The sequence below is a fragment of the Gopherus evgoodei genome, chromosome 16 (genome assembly GCF_007399415.2).
Source record: "Gopherus evgoodei ecotype Sinaloan lineage chromosome 16, rGopEvg1_v1.p, whole genome shotgun sequence".
Taxonomy (NCBI): Eukaryota; Metazoa; Chordata; order Testudines; family Testudinidae; genus Gopherus; species Gopherus evgoodei.
This window is the reverse complement of record NC_044337.1, coordinates 803,771-821,247: the sequence shown is the minus strand read 5'-3', so window position 1 is coordinate 821,247 and position 17,477 is coordinate 803,771. Positions and strand designations below refer to the sequence as shown.

The 17,477-nt window shown below is 53.3% G+C and overlaps 1 protein-coding gene across 6 annotated transcripts in view; it reads left to right on the top strand.

Moving 5' to 3' along the window:
- Positions 1–16,284, top strand: part of LRSAM1 (leucine rich repeat and sterile alpha motif containing 1) — a 51,531-nt gene extending 35,247 nt beyond the window's left edge. For 5 of the 6 annotated variants that reach the window (XM_030535090.1, XM_030535089.1, XM_030535091.1 and 2 more), the window contains exons 16-25: positions 495–594; positions 1,545–1,632; positions 2,326–2,400; positions 4,137–4,217; positions 8,728–8,823; positions 9,492–9,590; positions 10,596–10,727; positions 11,290–11,371; positions 11,694–11,830; positions 13,060–16,284. In XM_030535090.1, coding sequence (XP_030390950.1) covers positions 495–594; positions 1,545–1,632; positions 2,326–2,400; positions 4,137–4,217; positions 8,728–8,823; positions 9,492–9,590; positions 10,596–10,727; positions 11,290–11,371; positions 11,694–11,830; positions 13,060–13,185 — 1,016 coding nt within the window. In that variant the 3' untranslated portion in view covers positions 13,186–16,284. The remainder of the gene's footprint in view (positions 1–494; positions 595–1,544; positions 1,633–2,325; positions 2,401–4,136; positions 4,218–8,727; positions 8,824–9,491; positions 9,591–10,595; positions 10,728–11,289; positions 11,372–11,693; positions 11,831–13,059) is intronic. The other variant, XM_030535087.1, reaches the window with a different exon arrangement.
- The last annotated feature ends 1,193 nt before the right edge of the window (positions 16,285–17,477 follow it).

Sequence of the window (17,477 nt, the reverse complement as noted above, 5' to 3'; positions counted from 1 at the left end):
ATTTGTGGGTATTTCAACCCTCAAAGCAGTCACTTAAACCTGCCTTGGTGGGATGGTGAAGTTTTTACCCATCTCTCTAGTTTTCTTTCCTTCAGCAGCTGGGTGGAGGCCCCAGGCTGCAGTGGGAAGATCAGACCTGCAGCCCAGTGGGACCACTAGTTAGTGACTCTGCTCCTGCAAGCAGCTGCTGGGGACCTGAAACTGGGGTAGTGCCCTGCAGAGGCTGAGAGCGTGTCATCTGTGTAGAGCAGACTTCCCAGGGCTCTCTCCTGGCAGGCCTCTCATCAAGCCCTGATTAGTGGTTGCCCATTGGGAGGGTGCAGCTAGCTGGCTTTCCACTCTGAATAGCTTTACATGGAAACAGGGATGGAATAAAAATTGGAGGGGGGACCCCAATTTTAGCATGTTCTTGTAGCTGAGTGGGGAGCAGGAACGATGCTGGACACAGAGTTAACCTGCTTCTAGCACTAATCACTCCACTTTGTGTCTCCCAGCTGCCATGCAACAAATGCTGGCTGAGAGCTATAAGAACAAGCTCATCCACATGACCTCTGAATCTCGAAGGCAAGACCTCGTCAACCAGGCGTGCTCCAGGTACTTTGAGAGAGCAGTGCGACTGAGAGCAGTCTTATAGAACGCCTTTTCCGGCAAAGGGCCCCCGCACTATCCTGAGACATACACACAGGGATCTCTGCAGCCACTTCTGGAGCGGAGCACAACAGCTATTTAACAGCACACAGCAGTATTAAAAATTGAAAAACAAAAGGGACACCAAGATAGAGCTCTTACATTTAAACACGAATAATAATAGTGTTACTAATGCTCTGGATTAGTAGGAACTGAAAGAATGGTATAAGCCTGATTTATTTTATTTCTTACATTTCACTCAGTTTGGAGGGTGAAAATGAAACCAGTCGTTTCATTTTTGATTAGTCACTTTCACTGCCATGCAGTCGCACAGTGCTCTTTGGGGGCCTCTCTGTGGCCTGGAATTCATGGGGCGCTTTGGGGAGAGGAAAAGCATCAGAATGTTGGTTCTTACCCCTTGAAAGCAGCCAGAGCAGTTCTCTCATTGAGCATCAATCAGTTGCACTTACAGCGCAGTTCTGCTCTGACAGTGACAGTACAAATGGCCCACTGGGGTGTCTTTTTACTTGAGAACGGAGAGCATTTCCTCTGCGGTCACTGAGGCAATGCACTTCATGGGACTAGTTATACAAAGTCCCCTCTTGGAGCAGAGGCCATGCTTTGATGTTTTATGAGCTGTTGGGCATGGACACTGAGTGACTCTCAGCAGGTGTCCCAGTAAGCTGTGCCTCTGCTTTTGTTTCATTTATCAGCCAGGGTTGGTTGGTGGGAAGGAGTTTACACACCTGCCAAGTGCATGTGAGAGCTCTGGCTGTTCACTCATGCTCAGTAATAAACTCGCCTGTTTTAGGAAGTCCCCTGACTTCTCTGAGTTCATTTCCATGGCCAGCTTGACCTCTTATTTGCATTGCAGTCTGAGACCCTGTAGTAATCCCCTGGTGATGTATCTCTTACAGCCTGGCAGAGATGGATCAGAAGTTCCAACAAATCCTAGCTTGGCAACAGCTGGATCAGAACAAGGCCACTAGTCAGATCCTGCAGGAGGTAGGCTTGTGATCAGAGAAGCTAAGTGCATGTTGTAATGGGGGTGGGGAACAGAGCTGGCATGGCAAACACATTGGCTGCTTTAAAGCCTTGTTAAAACTAGTTAGTTAGGGGCAGAAATCTCTGGCAATCTAGATAATTGGTTGCAGTGGCTAAAGGGAAACTATGTAATGACTTGTTCTTTACCCAGAGAGCCAGCAGGAAGCTTTGAGGCATCTGTGAGAGGAGGGCAGGTGGTAGAGATCATGGGAAGCAAAGACAGTCAGGTGACTGAGGCAGGCGACCTGGTTTTGGGGCTGGGTGACCTAGAGCAAGTCACAGGCCAATATTTTCAAGTCAATCACTAACTCTGGGTTCCCAGGGGAGATGCTGTGGGCCTGACTTTCAGAGGTGCTAAGCCCCCTCAGCTCTCACTGATTGCTGATAGCATTTGGAAAATCAGACCCCAGCTGTTAACACCTGCTTTGAAAATGTTTGGCCTTAATTTCTCTGTGCCTCAGTTTACCAGCTGTAAAATGGGGCAATTGTGTTTTATTTCTTGAGATTGTGAGGAGGCACCCAAATTCTGCAGGGGTGAGCACCAGGAAAGTGTTTGTAAATCAGATCTTTTCAGTATAGTGAGGGTCACTGGTGTGTTTGCATCCCCATGATTGGGCCTTGTTCCTGGGTTAAGCAGAATGTAATGTTTCATAGAGTGAAATGCAGAAAGCGGCCTTTGAAGCCCTTCAGGTGAAGAAGGATCTCTTGCACCGGCAGATCAGGAACCAGGTGAGTTGGCGCTGGCAGAGCAGAAGCAACCAAAGATTCAGTTCGTTCATCTGAGTGGTGAGAGCACTGCAAGGAAATTTGCCGTGCTGCCTATGCAGAGCAGGGTCTGAGGAAAACCAAGGACCCTTCTGTTTCTGTAGGGCTGTGTAACACAAAGTGTCAGGCAGCACTGATTTGATTTAATAACACTTCTTGCCACCATGGAGGAGTGACGGTGAGGTCTAATAGATCCAAGGGAAATGGTGGAATCCCCATTACTTGAGTTATCAGAAACTCGACTGGCCAAAGCACATGAGAATGGGTTATAGAGAGCAATCCTGCACTGGCTTCTAGGGATGAGCCCGAGGGAGCCAGGCCTCTGCCATGTGACAGGCTGCATAGTAAGTGAGGCTGCTGTCTCCATAAGAATTCATTGCATCTCCATCCAGACCATTAGATTTGCACATTGCGGCATGAGCTCATTATTATTTGTTTCTGTTGCCAACCTACTGTTTGATCTCCATTTTGTTAAAGATGAAGCAGGTTACTCGGGGTGGGTTGTGGAGACAGTTCTGGGGAGCACGGCACTAGGGTGCCCCTATGGTTAAACGACAGAGAGGACCTGGCCAGTTTCTCAGCGGAGTGCTCCAGGCTTTCCCCTCTCTGACCCTAAGAACGGAGCTCGGTGTAGGAGATGGGGAGGAGAAGTTGAATGGCTTTGCTTTGCTATAATGAGCTAAACAGGGCCAGTCTTTGCAATGTGTGGGAAGCCCGCAGGCCTTATCAGTGATCAGATCACACAAATGTGCTTTTTGCTTGAACTTGTACCTTCCTTGCAAGGTTCCATCACTGGTGTTCACCAGCAACAAGAACCTTGTGGATGATCAGCCTACTTATCCTTGGTCTACAGTCCTAGGGCGTCTTTGGGTCATGTCTGGCCCTCAGACCTCACTGCTGTGCACCTTTCTGTTAAACACTTTGCTTCTGGACCTTCACTTCCCCTGCGTTCCATTGGCATGCTGTGCACCTAATGGAGGGTTAGGATGCCCCTGGAGCAGTCAGCTGCATGCCAAGGGTGTTCTTCCTGGCTGGTTGTGGGATGTATGGCAGCAGAAAAAATAATGATTCAAGTACAAGCCTGGGTGACAGGCGATCTGAGCTTTGTTCTTGGCTTTGCCACTTATTTACTGTGGGATTGTGGACAAGTCTCTTTGCCTCTCTGTGCCTCAGTTTCCCTATCAATAGTATATGTTATTGGTATTGTAGTAGCACCTGGAAGCCAAATGTGGTGTGCCCTGTACAAACACCTAGCAAACAGATGGGCCCTTCCCCACGGAGCTTACAGTCTAAGGAGCTGCATTAACACAGAGTTAATGTGTCCCTACTTTCCAGGCTGGCTGAGAGGCTTGAATGAACCAACTGACTGCAAAGCACTTCAGGGCCATAGGATAGAAGTCGCTTAGAAACAGGCATATAAAGCGCCTTTTGTTGTGTGGGGGTGGAACACAGCTAGTTAGCATCAGTCAAGAGACTAACCATGAGCAACTGGCAGTGCAGTCATGCAGGCAGTGCAAGGCAGCTTGTGGGTTTACTTGGCCCTGGAGAACTGACAGAACAAAGGGAGAGGACAGGCTTCCCAAAGCGCAGTCGAGCCCCCTGTCTCCCCAAGGGCAGCTGTGCAGTTAAGGCTGGCACTAAAGCAGCTAAATAAAAGTCATTTCAAATGTCAGTAAAAAACTGTTTCATCTTCTGTTTAGATTAAGTTAATAGAAACAGAGTTATTGCAGCTGACACAGCTGGAGTTAAAGAGGCAAGAACTGGACACAGAGACACTGCAGGTATGTAGGGCTCCCGGGCTGCCCCCTCTTCTACCCTGTACTTTCGCTCTGGAGTCTCAGAAGCTCTGCTCACTTCCTGTGCTCTTTGCAGTTTCTAGGTGGTTTCATGCTTAGTCAGAAGGGGATGTTCCCCAAATTCCCTCTCTCCTGCTGCTTTCTGAAAACATTGCTGCTGCTCCTGGAGATCTTGAGTAATTTTCCGTTTGAAAACTTGGCAGAAGTAGGCTCATTGGGCAGGGCAGGAGCTTCTCCTAGCACACATCTTCCAAGCATCTCATGTTTTCTTGCATTGTTTTTTTTTTAATTTTAATTTGTTTAAATATCTGCCAAAAATGACCCACATCTCTCTCGTCCTCCTTTCTAAGCCATATCTCCAAGGTCATCACAGCATCCCCTCTGCCTGCCAGCCTCCCATCCCAAGGGCAATTTTCATCCAGCTGTAAAGGGAGCTCAAGTTGGGTTAAAGCAGCTTAGCTTTAGTTTTCTTTCATGTGCCTTTGCAGGAATTGTTTTGCAATGTGAATTACCCCATATGATTTGCTGGTTCAGGTCACTGGTCCAGTAAGTCTGGTATCTGTAGCCAATAGCTGATGTGTCAAAGGAATATAGTTTGCTTAGTACACCCTGCACTGATCAGTTGACACCCTGAAGCATGAGATTTGATTGCCACTTACTCAGCGTGTGTGACTGTAAATGCTGTTAGTCATAAAACACCCCAATAACTGACCTCTGGTGGCAGGGAACCCTCCAGGCTCATTATGCCTGGGGGAAGCAAGCCAGTCACAATTTCCTCTCTTCTGGGAGGCTGCCAAGTAGCTCACTGTAGATTGTTAAGAGCTGGGCACATCCCTACACTCCTGATACACAGCCCAAGGATCATGACACAGGTAGTTGCAAAGCAGCAGCTACAAGAGGAAAGAGTGGGAAGTCCTGTGGTCAAGCGAATGAGATGGGGCTAGGGTGCAGGCAAACTGGCAGTGCCAGGGATGGCGGTAAAGTGTCAGGAATGGTGTCCTGACTCTAATCTGTCAGCTACTCTCAGCGCTGACCGCTTAGAAACTACAACTGAGCCACATTCCCCCTGGTAACCCATTAGCCAGCATGGTAATAAACAAGCCCATAGCACTGTCAGCAGGGATTCACCAAGGGCAGGTCATGCCTGACTAACCTAATTGCCTTCTATGAGGAGATAACTGGGTCTGTGGATGAGAGGAAAGCAGTGGATGTGTTATTCCTTGACTTTAGCAAAGCTTTTGATACGGTCTCCACAGTATTCCTGCTGGCAAGTTAAAGAAGTATGAGCTGGATGAATGGACTATAAGGTAGACAGAGAGCTGGCTAGACCGTCGGGCTCAGCGGGTAGTGATCAATGGCTCCATGTCTAGTTGGCAGCCAGTATCAAGCAGAGTGCCCCACGGGTTGGTCCTGGAGCTGGTTTTATTCAATATCTTCATTAATGATCTGGAGGACAACGTGGACTGCACTCTCAGCAAGTTTGCAGATGACACTAAACTGGGAGGAGTGGTAGACACGCTGGAGGGTAGGGATAGGATACAGAGGGACCTAGACAAATTAAAGGACTGGGCCAAAAGAAACCTGTTGAGATTCAACAAGGACAAGTGCAGAGTCCTGCACTTAAGATGGAAGAATCCCATTCACTCTTACAGACTAGGGACCAAATGGCTAGGCAGCAGTTCTGCAGAAAAGGACCTAGGGGTTACAGTTAATGAGAAGCTGGATATGAGTCAACAATGTGCCCTTGTTGCCAAGAAGGCCAATAGCATTTTGGGCTGTATAAGTAGGAGCATTGCCAGCAGATCGAGGGACGTGATCATTTCCCTCTGTTCGACATTGGTGAGGCCTCATCTGGAGTACTGTGTCCAGTTTTGGGTCCCACACTACAAGAAGGATGTGGAAAAATTGGAAAGAGTCCAGCGAAGGGCAACAAAAATGCTTAGGGGGCTGGAGCACATGACTTATGAATAGAGTCCGAAGGAACTAGGATTGTTTAGTCTGCAGAAGAGAGAATGAGGGGGGATTTGATAGCTGCTTTCAGCTACCTGAAAGGGGGTTCCAAAGAGGATGGATCTAGACTGTTCTCAGTGGTACCTGATGACAGAACAAGGAGTAATGGTCTCAGGTTGCAGTGGGAGAGGTTTAGGTTGGATAGTAGGAAAAACTTTTTCACTAGGATGGTGGTGAAGCACTGGAATGGTTTACCTAGGGAGGTGGTGGAATCTCCTTCCTTAAAGGTTTTTAAGGTCAGGCTTGACAAAGCCCTGGCTGGGATGATTTAGTTGGGAATTGATCCTGCTTTGAGCAGGGGGTTGGACTAGATGACCTCCTGAGGTCCCTTCCAACCCTGATATTCTATGATTCTACAGTAGTTTCATGCACGTCTTGAACCCTTAATGCAGGATCAATGCCCAAAATGGGGTGCAGCAGGAACTCACCTGAAGCCCAAGTGTTGCACTAGATGTGCACCAAGTGGAGCAGACTGCAGCTGCCACCCTCTTTAGTACCAAAGTGCTGCCTGTAGAGACACTAGGTCCCATTATACAATGACTGGCCTGAGCACCCTTCCTGCTGCTGCAAGCTGCAGTCTGTGCAGGCCACAACCGACCAGGGTAGCTGGAGAGCAGCATTGGAGACCTCTGTGGTTGCACTCCAGCCACACATGCTCCAGGGGCCTAACCCCCTGAATCGGTACTGCGTGTGAATGTTCTCCCCTGGCAGCAGCTTGATCTTGGGCCTCCATGAAGCGGGTACACTGGGCATGCCTGGGGACTGTGGAGAACCTAAGAGAAGGCCTGAATAGCTGGCCAAGGAAAGCTGGCCACGTGGGGAGGGTAGCACCAGGCTGGATTCGTCATGTGAGAGCTAAGCTGCTGCTTCTGAGCCATGCATCAGTGGCTAAAGCCTCCAGAGCTATTACTTACCCTGTCCTGAGCAAATGGGGAGAGGATCAAGCACTTTGGAGTGGGACAGCATGGGGGGCATGGGAGCTGATTGCTGCCAGAGGTATGTTTCCAGGAGGGCTTTCCAGGTGACTTCTCCAGGATAGTTGTCTTATGACCTTCAGGGAAGCTGATCAGTTCTGTGCTCCAAACCAGCCCTTTCTTGCTCACAGAATCCATGTGCCAGGATCTGTGTCTCTGTGGAAATGAAAGAAATCAACAATTACAAACAAACATGAACACAACAGTTCTGTGTCGAGGGAAATGTCTTCTCCAAATGAGATCAGCAGAAGACAGAGGGGTTGTGTGGCTGGTGTCCCATGCTCAGTACCCTTCCTTTGGGACAGAGAGGAAGTCAGCAAGTATTTCAGACCTCAGACACTCACCACGTTGATGGAAGCTGCTGCCCTTATTTTGTCTGCAGTCTCCTGCTGCACCACCTAGGGTTAGGGGGCTCTCATTAAATCCTCTGCTGAGACATAACCCCCTCAAGAGTTACGCAACAGCAGTGATCAGAACCCGCCCCTGTTCCTGTCAGACAGTGTCTGAGCCCTGTCAGGGCCATGCTTGATGAGCACTTCTCTCTGCTCCCCAGGCCTCTTCTGGGGGGTTGGCTCCAAATAATCTTGCTGGCACTTTGGTCCCAGCCATCTAAAATTTCCAGATCCAGTGTTCTGCTGGTTTCACCAGACCCTGTGTTCCTCCAAACTAACACTAAGCTAAGTGGGATAAGCCTCTGCAGCTGCACCCCTGTATTGACCATCGGGAGGCGCTGTGATGTGTAATGTCCCAGGGTATTCCAGCTGTTCTGCTGTCATCACTGTCCTTGATGACAGTGGTTTACAATGAGGACTGCACCTCTACAGCATCCTCCCCTCCCCCAACAGCCACAAGCTCAGGGCAGCATACAACAGAATGAAGATCAGATCCCAGCCCTGTGACATACAGCTCCATCAAATCAAACAAGCCCCCTCCCATGGAGCCTGATTGTATCTGATACTCATGAGATCTCGAAGAGTCTAGCATCTCCAAGGCCATGGAGATGCTGTTAACTAGGCCCGTCCCCACCCACCTGGGTACCTGGCAGGCTTGCAGATCTCAGCCTCTGTGGCCTTGCTGCAGATAAGGAAGGGGAATACAGATGTTCCTGTTGCTATAGATTGAGGCAGAGTCTTCAGCTGGAGTGTGAGGGTGGGTTATGGGCAAAGGGCTGCCTCAGTGAGTCTGGTCACTGCACAGCATGTGGTGGGACTGGGGTAATGGACAAGTGCAGGGTGGTATGTTGAGAACTGGGGAACTGCTGTTATTGGGTGTAATGCGCTTGGCAGCGACCCCTGGCCCCCAGCAGAGATCTCCTTGAGAGTGAGATTGGGCATCTGCTCAGCTTTGCTGAGGTTCAGTTGGACTCGGCTCAAAAACTTGGGTTGAGTATTTGAGCAAAATAAACGCTCTGCCCACTGGAGGCTATGGCTGAGAGACACAGCTCTGCAGCTGCACCCCTGCCATAGCCTTCATGTGACCGGGAGACAGGGCTGCCTCTGCTTCTGCTGCAGGAGGTGATCACAGAGCAACGCCGAGCCCTGAGCTACATGCTGCAGCAGCTGCTCAAGGAGAAGAAGCAAAGAGAAGAGGAACTGCAACAAATCCTGGTGTGTGATGGGACTTGTTAATGACTCTGCATAGACCAGGAGCAGCACACAGTGCTATGTGGGGGGTGACCATGGGCGCGCTTGGCCATGGGGGAGAAAAAGGGACCAAGACGAGGGATGTGATATTCTGTGCTCATAGGGTCCATTAGTGTCAATGGGAGCCTTGCCAGTGACTTTAGAGAGCCTTGAATCAGGCTCTTAGTGCCCCTGGACCAGTGTGGGCACTGTGTTTGGCAGAGGTCGTCATGCATACTCCCTCCCTGCCAGAGCAATGGCGTCCATTGCAGTGGTGGTTTCTAGGGGAGGAGGGAAGCAGGACACAGAAACCCTATGCGGTATGATAACCTGCCAACATGCTTACTCTTCTCGAGCCATAGCCACTGACAGCCCCTTAGCACAGTTTGGTCCCAGTGCATGGGACAAGGGTGCCTGGAGGGCAGAGGGAGATGGAGAATCCTGGGGTTGAGCAAGAGGAGGGATGTAGGGATCAAAGCAGAGCCAGCCCCAGGAGGCCATTAAGGTCCCTGCCCTGGCGCTCCATGGCAATGTGAGCTCCCATCGGTGGCTCTGAGCTTGCTGCACACTGACAGTGCCGTTGGCTTCTCCTTTGGTGCTGCAGTTCAGACTCCCTAGAGCCTGGCTTCTAATTCACCTTCTTTTTCTTGCAGCTGGAGATGGAGGCAAAAAGTGAAACGAAGCAGGAGAACTACTGGCTGATCCAGTATCAGCGCCTACTGAACCAGAAGCCTCTCTCACTGAAACTCCAGGTCACTGCGGGGTAGTGCTGGGATTGCGGTAGTGCTGGGGGCCATGGGACTAGGCGCTGCCCCAAATCTAAGCTGGTAACAAGCGCTTTCCATTGCCCTGCTCGGCTGGAGAGCAGTTCCATTAGCAGTGTCACCGCAGCGGCTGAAACGCTACTAGATCTGCTTTTCTCTGATCCCCTTGTGAGGGGCCTTGCTAGACCTCCCTGCCCTACTCAAGGTTGTGGCTGCTCAGCATATCCACAGAAATCCCAGTGCAGCTGGTAGGAGGAGATGTGCTTCCCATGGAGCCTGCAGTGAGCCAATAGCTCAGCATGGCATTGGGGGGCACTGGGCTGCCAGAGGTATGGGCCTCAGCCTGAATTTTTAGCTCCTGGTGGTGATCACACTGATAGCTGTTTTAAGAGTTGGACTTTTGGTCTTAGCCAAACTTCAGCTCAGGTAGCTGCATTCGGCTTCCCCAAATCCCCCTGCAATTTCAGTTGAATGCAGGAGGCTTTTCACTTTCTGCCCGTAACTTTTGCCCTGTGTTGCGCACTGTTACGTAAGCTGCTGGAGTGGTGGCTGAGGCGGCTGATTTCAGCAATGGCTGAATTGATCCTGTTGGCTTGCATATCGACTGGGGTTTGTAAAGCACTTTGGGAGGGCAGGTACCTGCCAGAATGGGAACTGTCAACCCCTTGGTTTTACTCATCCAGAAATGGAACATTTGGGGCATGGCAGGTAAACTAGAAAGGTGCAAACACTGCTCAGATGCAGCAGTGCTTCCAGGAATCCAGCATCTCTTGGGGAGCAACTTACCTCTGAGGAAGGCTTCTAACCAGTGATTACCTAGAGCCAGAGTTTGGCCTAGAGAGAGAGTTTGGGAGCAGTGCTTGTTCCTCTTTTGCAGCTTTGAAACAGGGTCTCATCCTGACCCGGGGCTGATCTCGCGCGCTTCCCGACCGGGGGCTGACCCTGTGCACTTCCTGGCCGGGGGATGGCTGGGATTTACCTTGTCTTTTGCAGGAGGAGGGCTTGGAGAGGCAGCTGATAAACCTGCTGATCGAGCTGTCGGCTGAACAGTACATACCAATCTTTGCCCATCATCGGCTGTCGCTGGAAATGCTCAGCACCATGACCCTCAGCGACCTGGCAAAGGTATGATGGCAAATGCCCCTGTAATGCCATTCCCTGCCTCTGCCCTGCACTCCAGGGGCTGATCCTGCCATGGCCCTGGGCCTGGGCAGCCTAGGGAAGCCCTGTTGGGTTTTGTGCTTACTGCTCTGTGTACGGATGTGGGGGCTGGATGGAGTGCCTCATGCAGCCCCATGTGCCAGATCCAGTTGGGTGCTCTTCCAAGGGCCTGTCTCCCGACACAGGGGCCTTACCAAAATGGCTGCTGCTGTGCAGAAGTCACCCCCTGCAGCGTCTGCTGGAGAGGAATCTGTGCAGCTGACTTAGAACCTTCTTCCTCCCTCGAGTGCTCTCCGGGCCTTGCTGGCTCATGCCAAGAAATGCTTTGGTTCTGGGTCCAGGGCCTAGTGGAGACACAGGAAGGCATCGCCTGCTTCCCAAGGCATTGCAGCATGAAGCCAATGAGCCTTGCCCAGGCTGTGTATCCTGCTTAGGAAAACATGGCCTCCCTCTCGCTTTGCCTCCCCAGGAGCTCTGTTCTCAGCCCTGGCCTCTCAGAGCTAACTGGTCTCTCCTTGTGCTGCAGATTGGAATCACAGAAACTGGCCTGCAGCATGCGATCCTCAGGCGAGCCCAGGAGATCCTGGCTGTGGCTAAAACAATCCCAGGTATCACCAGCTTATTCCTCTGCCTCATTGCTGGATGTCCATGTTCTATAAGCATCCAGGTCCCCTTCAGCCCGGAGCAGCCTCCTAGTCCTCTGTGCTGAAGGTCTGCAGCCCTGTGCAGGCACTGGACAGCCCGAGTGGGGAATGTGCAGGGCAGAGTGGGATCCAGAGAAGAGGCAGGCCAGGGAGAAGCTGCAGAACCTGTTGTTGCTGCAGCCTCCCACCGTTCAGATGGCAGGGCTCCGTGATATGCTGCTTGCCTGGGGGCTGGTATTAAGAGGAGGCTAGTGCTGGCATTCATGCTTTCTCCTGCTGTCTACAGAGCTGCTGAAGAGCACTGAGACCAAGGGCCCTGCTGCACCAGAGCCGAGTGCCCCCCCTGAAGAAATCCTCCCTTCTGCACCCCAGCTGGAGCTGGACAAGAGGAAGTCTGAGTGCGTGGTCTGCATGGAGCAGGAGGTGAGATCCTGGAGCTGGCGAAGGGACTGATGGCTGGAATGCTGCAGCTGTGCAGCAGTGTACAGCGGAGAGCTCCCGGAGGCTGACCTACTAGGTGGGCTCAGCAGCCTAGCCTGGGGCAGGGCCCTCTCATCTCTCCCTTTGTGGAGGCTGGAAGGCACATGACACCCACCTCCCGCCTCAACAGCTGGCTGCTGTAGGGAGCTGCTTCTGATCCTCAGCACTTGCCAAGAGCCCAGTGCGTCTTCTTCACATCTGCGAGCCCAGCCCTGGGCTGCCAAACAGATGGCCGAGAAGAGCAGCGAGTGGAGATGCCGACCCTGCTCACCTTGGTGTCCTTCCAAGGAGTGCTCCCAAATGGGATGGGGGAGTAGGATCAGTCACCTGGCAGGTGGAGGAGAGATTTGAGTTTTCATCTGGGTTTATCCCTGAAAATGGAGCAGGGCAAGGTACAGGGTCAGACGGGGGTTGCTGACAGCCCTGATCTCCGCAGACTGACTCTGTCCAACCCCAGCTGTCCAGAGTGGCAGTGCCTGAGCTGTCTGCTTTGCAAGCCCTGCTTTGCTCAGTATATTCAGGAACATAGGAGAGTGAAAGCTGGGCCCAACACTGGATCTGCTTCAATAGAAATATGCAGTGCTTAAAGGAAGGGACAAAAGATCAGGACACCTGGATTCTAGTTCCAGCCAGGGCCGGCTCCAGGCCACAGCGCGCCAAGCACATGCTTGGGGTGGCGTGCCGCGGGGGGTGCTCTGCCGGTTGCTGGGAGGGTGGCAGGCGGCTCCAGTGGATCTGCCGCAGGCCTCCCTGTGGAGGGTCCACTGGTCCCACGGCTCCGGTGGAGCATCCGCAGGCACGCCTGCGGGAGGTCCACCAGAGCCGTGGGACCACGGGACCCCCCGCAGGGAAGCCTGCGGGAAGTCCACCAGAGCCACGGGACCAGCGAGCAGCGGAGCGCCCCCCGCGGCATGCCGCCATGCTTGGGGCAGCGAAATTGCTAGAGCCGGCCCTGGTTCCAGCTCTGCCATGGACTCATTGGGTGAGCTTGGGCAATTCACAGCCCTGCTCTGTACCTCAGTTTTTCCTCTGTAGAAGAGGAGTGACACTGCTCTTCTACCTGGAGGGTACTGCAAGGCCTAGCTGGTGATTGTGTGCACCAGGCTTTCTGCTGTGCAGTGGATGGGGCAAGAGCAGTGTGACCCCCTCTCCACTCTGCCTCCTTCCTGCAGGCCCAGATGATCTTCCTGAACTGTGGCCACGTGTGCTGCTGCCAAACATGCTGCGAGACCCTGCGCATCTGCCCCCTGTGCCGCAAAGACATCATGCAGCGTGTCCGCATCTTCCACAGCAGCTAGCCAGGGAGCAGCTGCTGGGCTCTTGGGGCTGGAGGTGCCATCAGCTGGGAAGGCCGCTGCCCGAGGCTCCTCGGAGGCCTGGGTGGGTGTCAGATCTGCTCATCTCCATGCCGCAGCGTATCAACCACCCCTCCCACTGTCACGTGTACACCTTGCACTGCTCAGAGCCTGTGACTGTGAGGCTGCTTTGGGGAGGACTGGAATGTGCACTGTCACCTCATGTCCTGGGGGTAACTCCAGGGCTGAATGTTCTCATATGCTCCTGAAGGCATGTTTAGCCACACCCCTCTTCCCCCACCGTAACCCCTGCAGTTGTCCCCTGTGCTATGCAGATGGAAGCAGACGCTGCTGAGTGACTTATGGGCTATCTCAAGTCCCCATGAGTGTCGGTGGATTTCTGCCTCCCTTGCCTTGCCTGTCTGTGTGCTCCCAAGATGCCGGGGGGCTGCAAGCCCATCCCTTCCCTGTCTAATGTATTTATTTGCCTTCAGCAACATGATCACACTACACTGTTTCCTCCCAGCCAGAGGAGACTGGTTCAGTCAGTAGCTTCCTTTTGTGTGTGAGGAGCTCCCTTTCTGCATGGCCCTGGGCACCTGGGAGACCAGAGCTCCTCCGTGGGTGCTGTTGCAGGGAAAGGCCAACACTTGGTAGCAAGCATGGGATTCTCTGGGAACCCTGTCAGGCCCTCACACCCAGACTGCTCCAAGCCCTCACATTCCTGCAGTGGAGGGATCTGACCCTTAGCAGCTGACCATGCTGGGAGAACCATGATTGCCCTCCTCCCCCCAACACACACACTTTAACCCATCTCCCATTGCAGGGGGAGGGCCCCTGGGTCTGCTGGCAAGGAGCTGTCTGTCAGGTTGGATCTGCTAGCTGGACACAGAGGGGGCTGGTTCTGAATGTAAGTGGCTGCTCCAGTCTTGCATCTTGGACTGCAGGCTGATAGCGCAGGTCAGGCATAGACCTGGAGGGCTCACTCCCGTCACCGGGTTTGGGGAGGGACAAACCAAGTAGCATCCGTCAGCGATGTGACTGGAGAACTTGCAGCTGACCCTGCAGGATGAGGCCCACAGCTGTCTGCACAGGTGGTCCCACTGGAATTGTGGGGCCATTTGTCCAGCCCTGCCAGGTCCTGGGTGAAAATAAATGTGCATCTCTGAGCTAAGGCTCTGATTTCCTTGGGGCGCTGCTGCCACCCTGAGCCAGCACTGTCTGTGGGGGAGAGCAGGGCACTCTTGCCAAAGCTACAGGCGGGAGGTAGTCGTGCATGGGGGGAGGGTGATCTTCTTGATGGAGCTGTTGGCAGCTTTGCATTGGGAGCAGGACATTTGGTTAATTGTTTCTCCATTTTAATTAATAAGTAACAATTTCAGTGAGTTCCCGCTTTCTAGACCTTGACCTACAAGCTGAACCAGCCTGTCTCATTCCCCCAGGCACAGCTGGTTTGTGCTGTTGGCTGTTCACTCACATTTTCTTGAGAAATGTGAGGGCAGTAGAAGGGTGACTCAGTGTTGGGTACTGGCCTTTTACCTCCATAGGCCGAGGTTCAAAGCTGGTCCTGGATCCCCAGTAGCAATGGGACTGCTGGGATCTCACTGGTTATCCTCCTCTGTCTGCATCAGCAAAGCCCAGCTCCTCCGAGCTGGTGGTGTTGGCTCATCTCTCTCCCAGAGACCAGTGGGGAGCACTGCAGGGTGGTGGCAGAGCTTGGGGGTGGGAAGGCCACAGCATAGGACTGAGAGAGGAGGCAGTAGGACTGAAGTGCAGGTGGAACTAGACCTGCTGATGCCAGGCCTGGCTCTCCAGAGCAGCACTAGGCAGTTCCCTCACTGATCTCAGAGGCTGAGCTCTGGGAGGAAAGCTCCGGAACGTGGGACCCACTGGCTGCTTCTCTGGCCCCGGCCCCGGCCCCATGACTGGTGATGACAAAACAGTGGAAGGCTGATGGGCTCGAGGCTACGAGACATGCCTTGGGGGAGCTGCATGCTCTCTCTGCGTCATGGTCAGGTGGCATTATGAGCATCCTTGGTCTGAGGGGGGTCACTTCCCATCTGAGGGACCCAGGAGAGCTGCAAGAAGGGCCATGTCAGTGGGGTCCCAGGGCCTGTTTCTCAGCACAGCAGGGGGCACTACCCACCAATGACATGGACGAGCTGCCTAAATGAACTCGGATTGAGATGGGGAAAGGGCCCCACAGAGGGGTTTCTCTCACCCCATCCCCAGGGCCTTTTATTGCTGGGTCCTGATCCTGTGGGCGGCTGAGTCCCCTTCGCTCCCAGGGCCTTCTGTGGGGGGAGAGGCAGGATCGTGCCCTTCCTCCCTGATACAGGGCTCAGTGCCGGAGCAGCAGGTTCATGCTGGAGCTTCCTTTCGCATTTTCCTCGGCTGTCCCACTCTCCCTAGGCTCCAGGACCCTGTGTGGGGGCGGTTCCAGGTTGAGGACTCTGAGGAGGTGCATCTTGGCACATCTCTGATTGGGGATCCAAAGTCAGCATTGGGTCTAGGCAAAAAAACCCCAAAGGCCCCTCTGCCCTTGCCTCAAAGAGCAGGCTGGTCCCTGGCTCCATCTTGGAAAGCAGCTTTGACCGCTCTCCAGAGCCCCTGCTCACAGAACAGTTGCTGTGCCCCCAGCGTGTGGCAGGGGAGTCAGACGGTGGCATGGGCTTATGGCAATGGCAGCAGTATGCACAACACCTTATCCCCATGTCTCATCCAGCCCAGCTTGGCAGTGACCCTGGCAAGTGAGATTGGGGTCTGAGTTCCCAATGAGCTGGAAGCTGCGTCTCACAGCTCCTCCTCCCTGCAGTGCCGTCTCCCCACTGACCCTTAGGGCTGATCTGTAGGCAAGGGTGCTATAGGCCTTGCGAGTTCAGTAGCCAGAGCTGTTCAGAGCCAGCACCTGTTTACTCGCTCCCAGCTCACCCACCCACTCTGGAAAGGCTCCCTTCCCTGCCGTGCTTGCCCCCAGCCTGCAAGCCAGGCCTTTCCACAGCACCCCTGAAGCCCTTGGGGAAGGCCAAGACCATAGTATGGCCGTCACATGTATGTATTTCACTAGTGAGCCTGTATGTGAATAAATGCCTTCAAAGGGTGGGTCCTGGCGAGGCCTGGATTGAGCTTTCTGCCCCGGGCTCCCATGCCCCACGGACTGCAAGCGTCTCAGAGGGGCACGGGGAGGAGAGTGCCCCTCTGGCTCTGGCAGGTTCAGATCTCAGGCAGGTTGTGAACTGGGTGTGTTGGGGGACAGGGTGGGGCAGGGAGAGAGGCTCCGGCAAAGACAAGACTCAAGCCTTTACGTGCAGCTGTTTGCTGGAGACGTGGTAGTATCTGTAGGGAGAGGCCTGTGTCCCATTGTTGTGTGTCTTCCCTGGGACTGTCAGGTTAGATCCTCCAGCTGCTGCTCTGGGGGCAAGGCCTGGCATGTGTGAATGCAGCATCACAGGTGTTTCTGTAACACCGTCCAGCCATCTGTGCCAAAGGTAAGGCAGAGGTAATGAATGACCAAGCCAAGAAGCAAGGTCCACAGCTTGTTAATAAACAAGCCTCAAGCCAAAGGTCCTTGGAAAATGCAGAGCTAGGAGAAGTGTTTCTTGGCTCTCCCCCCTGTGGTAGCTAGGATTGGGCTGTGGGAATGAGTCTCGCCTGTCGCTGCTGGAAATTGCTGGCTGTTAGTTGTGCAAACCTATTTGTGTCTTGTTTCTGGCAAAAGAAAAGAAAGAGGCATGAAACTGAACAATAACAAACCAATCGCCCAGCTAGGGGCTAGTGCTCCCTCCACAGCCTGTAGCAGCCGCAACAGTGAAGGCTCTGCATCTTGGGCTGAGTCCCCTGCTGTTGCCCAGCCTACGGCAATGCCATTGGGGGGGGCCTATGCTGGTAACACAGGTCAAGCCTCATGTCCCCACCTGGGGCCTCCCTTGCACCCTGGGTGTTCTGGTCACACCTTGTAAGTTAGAGAGGAAGGTGGGTCCTGCAGACAATGGACGGATCTTCCCTCTCAGCAGCCTCCCTCCTACCCACCTCACCTTGCCTCCTCCTCTACCAGCAGGCTGCCTACTTTGCTAGCTTCCCTCCTTTCCCTGTTGGTTCCATGGTGCCCTGCCTGCCATCCCCAACCCTTGATGGCCAACCTGCTGCCAGCCTTGGACACATACTGGAGAGAATTTCCCCAAAGACCCTCTGAGTGCAGCTACTGTTTTCTGGGTGCCCAGCGCATGCCCCTGGCCCATAGGTGGAGAGAGGGTGACTACAGTTGGGGAAACTAACACTTAACAGCTACCTGGGGA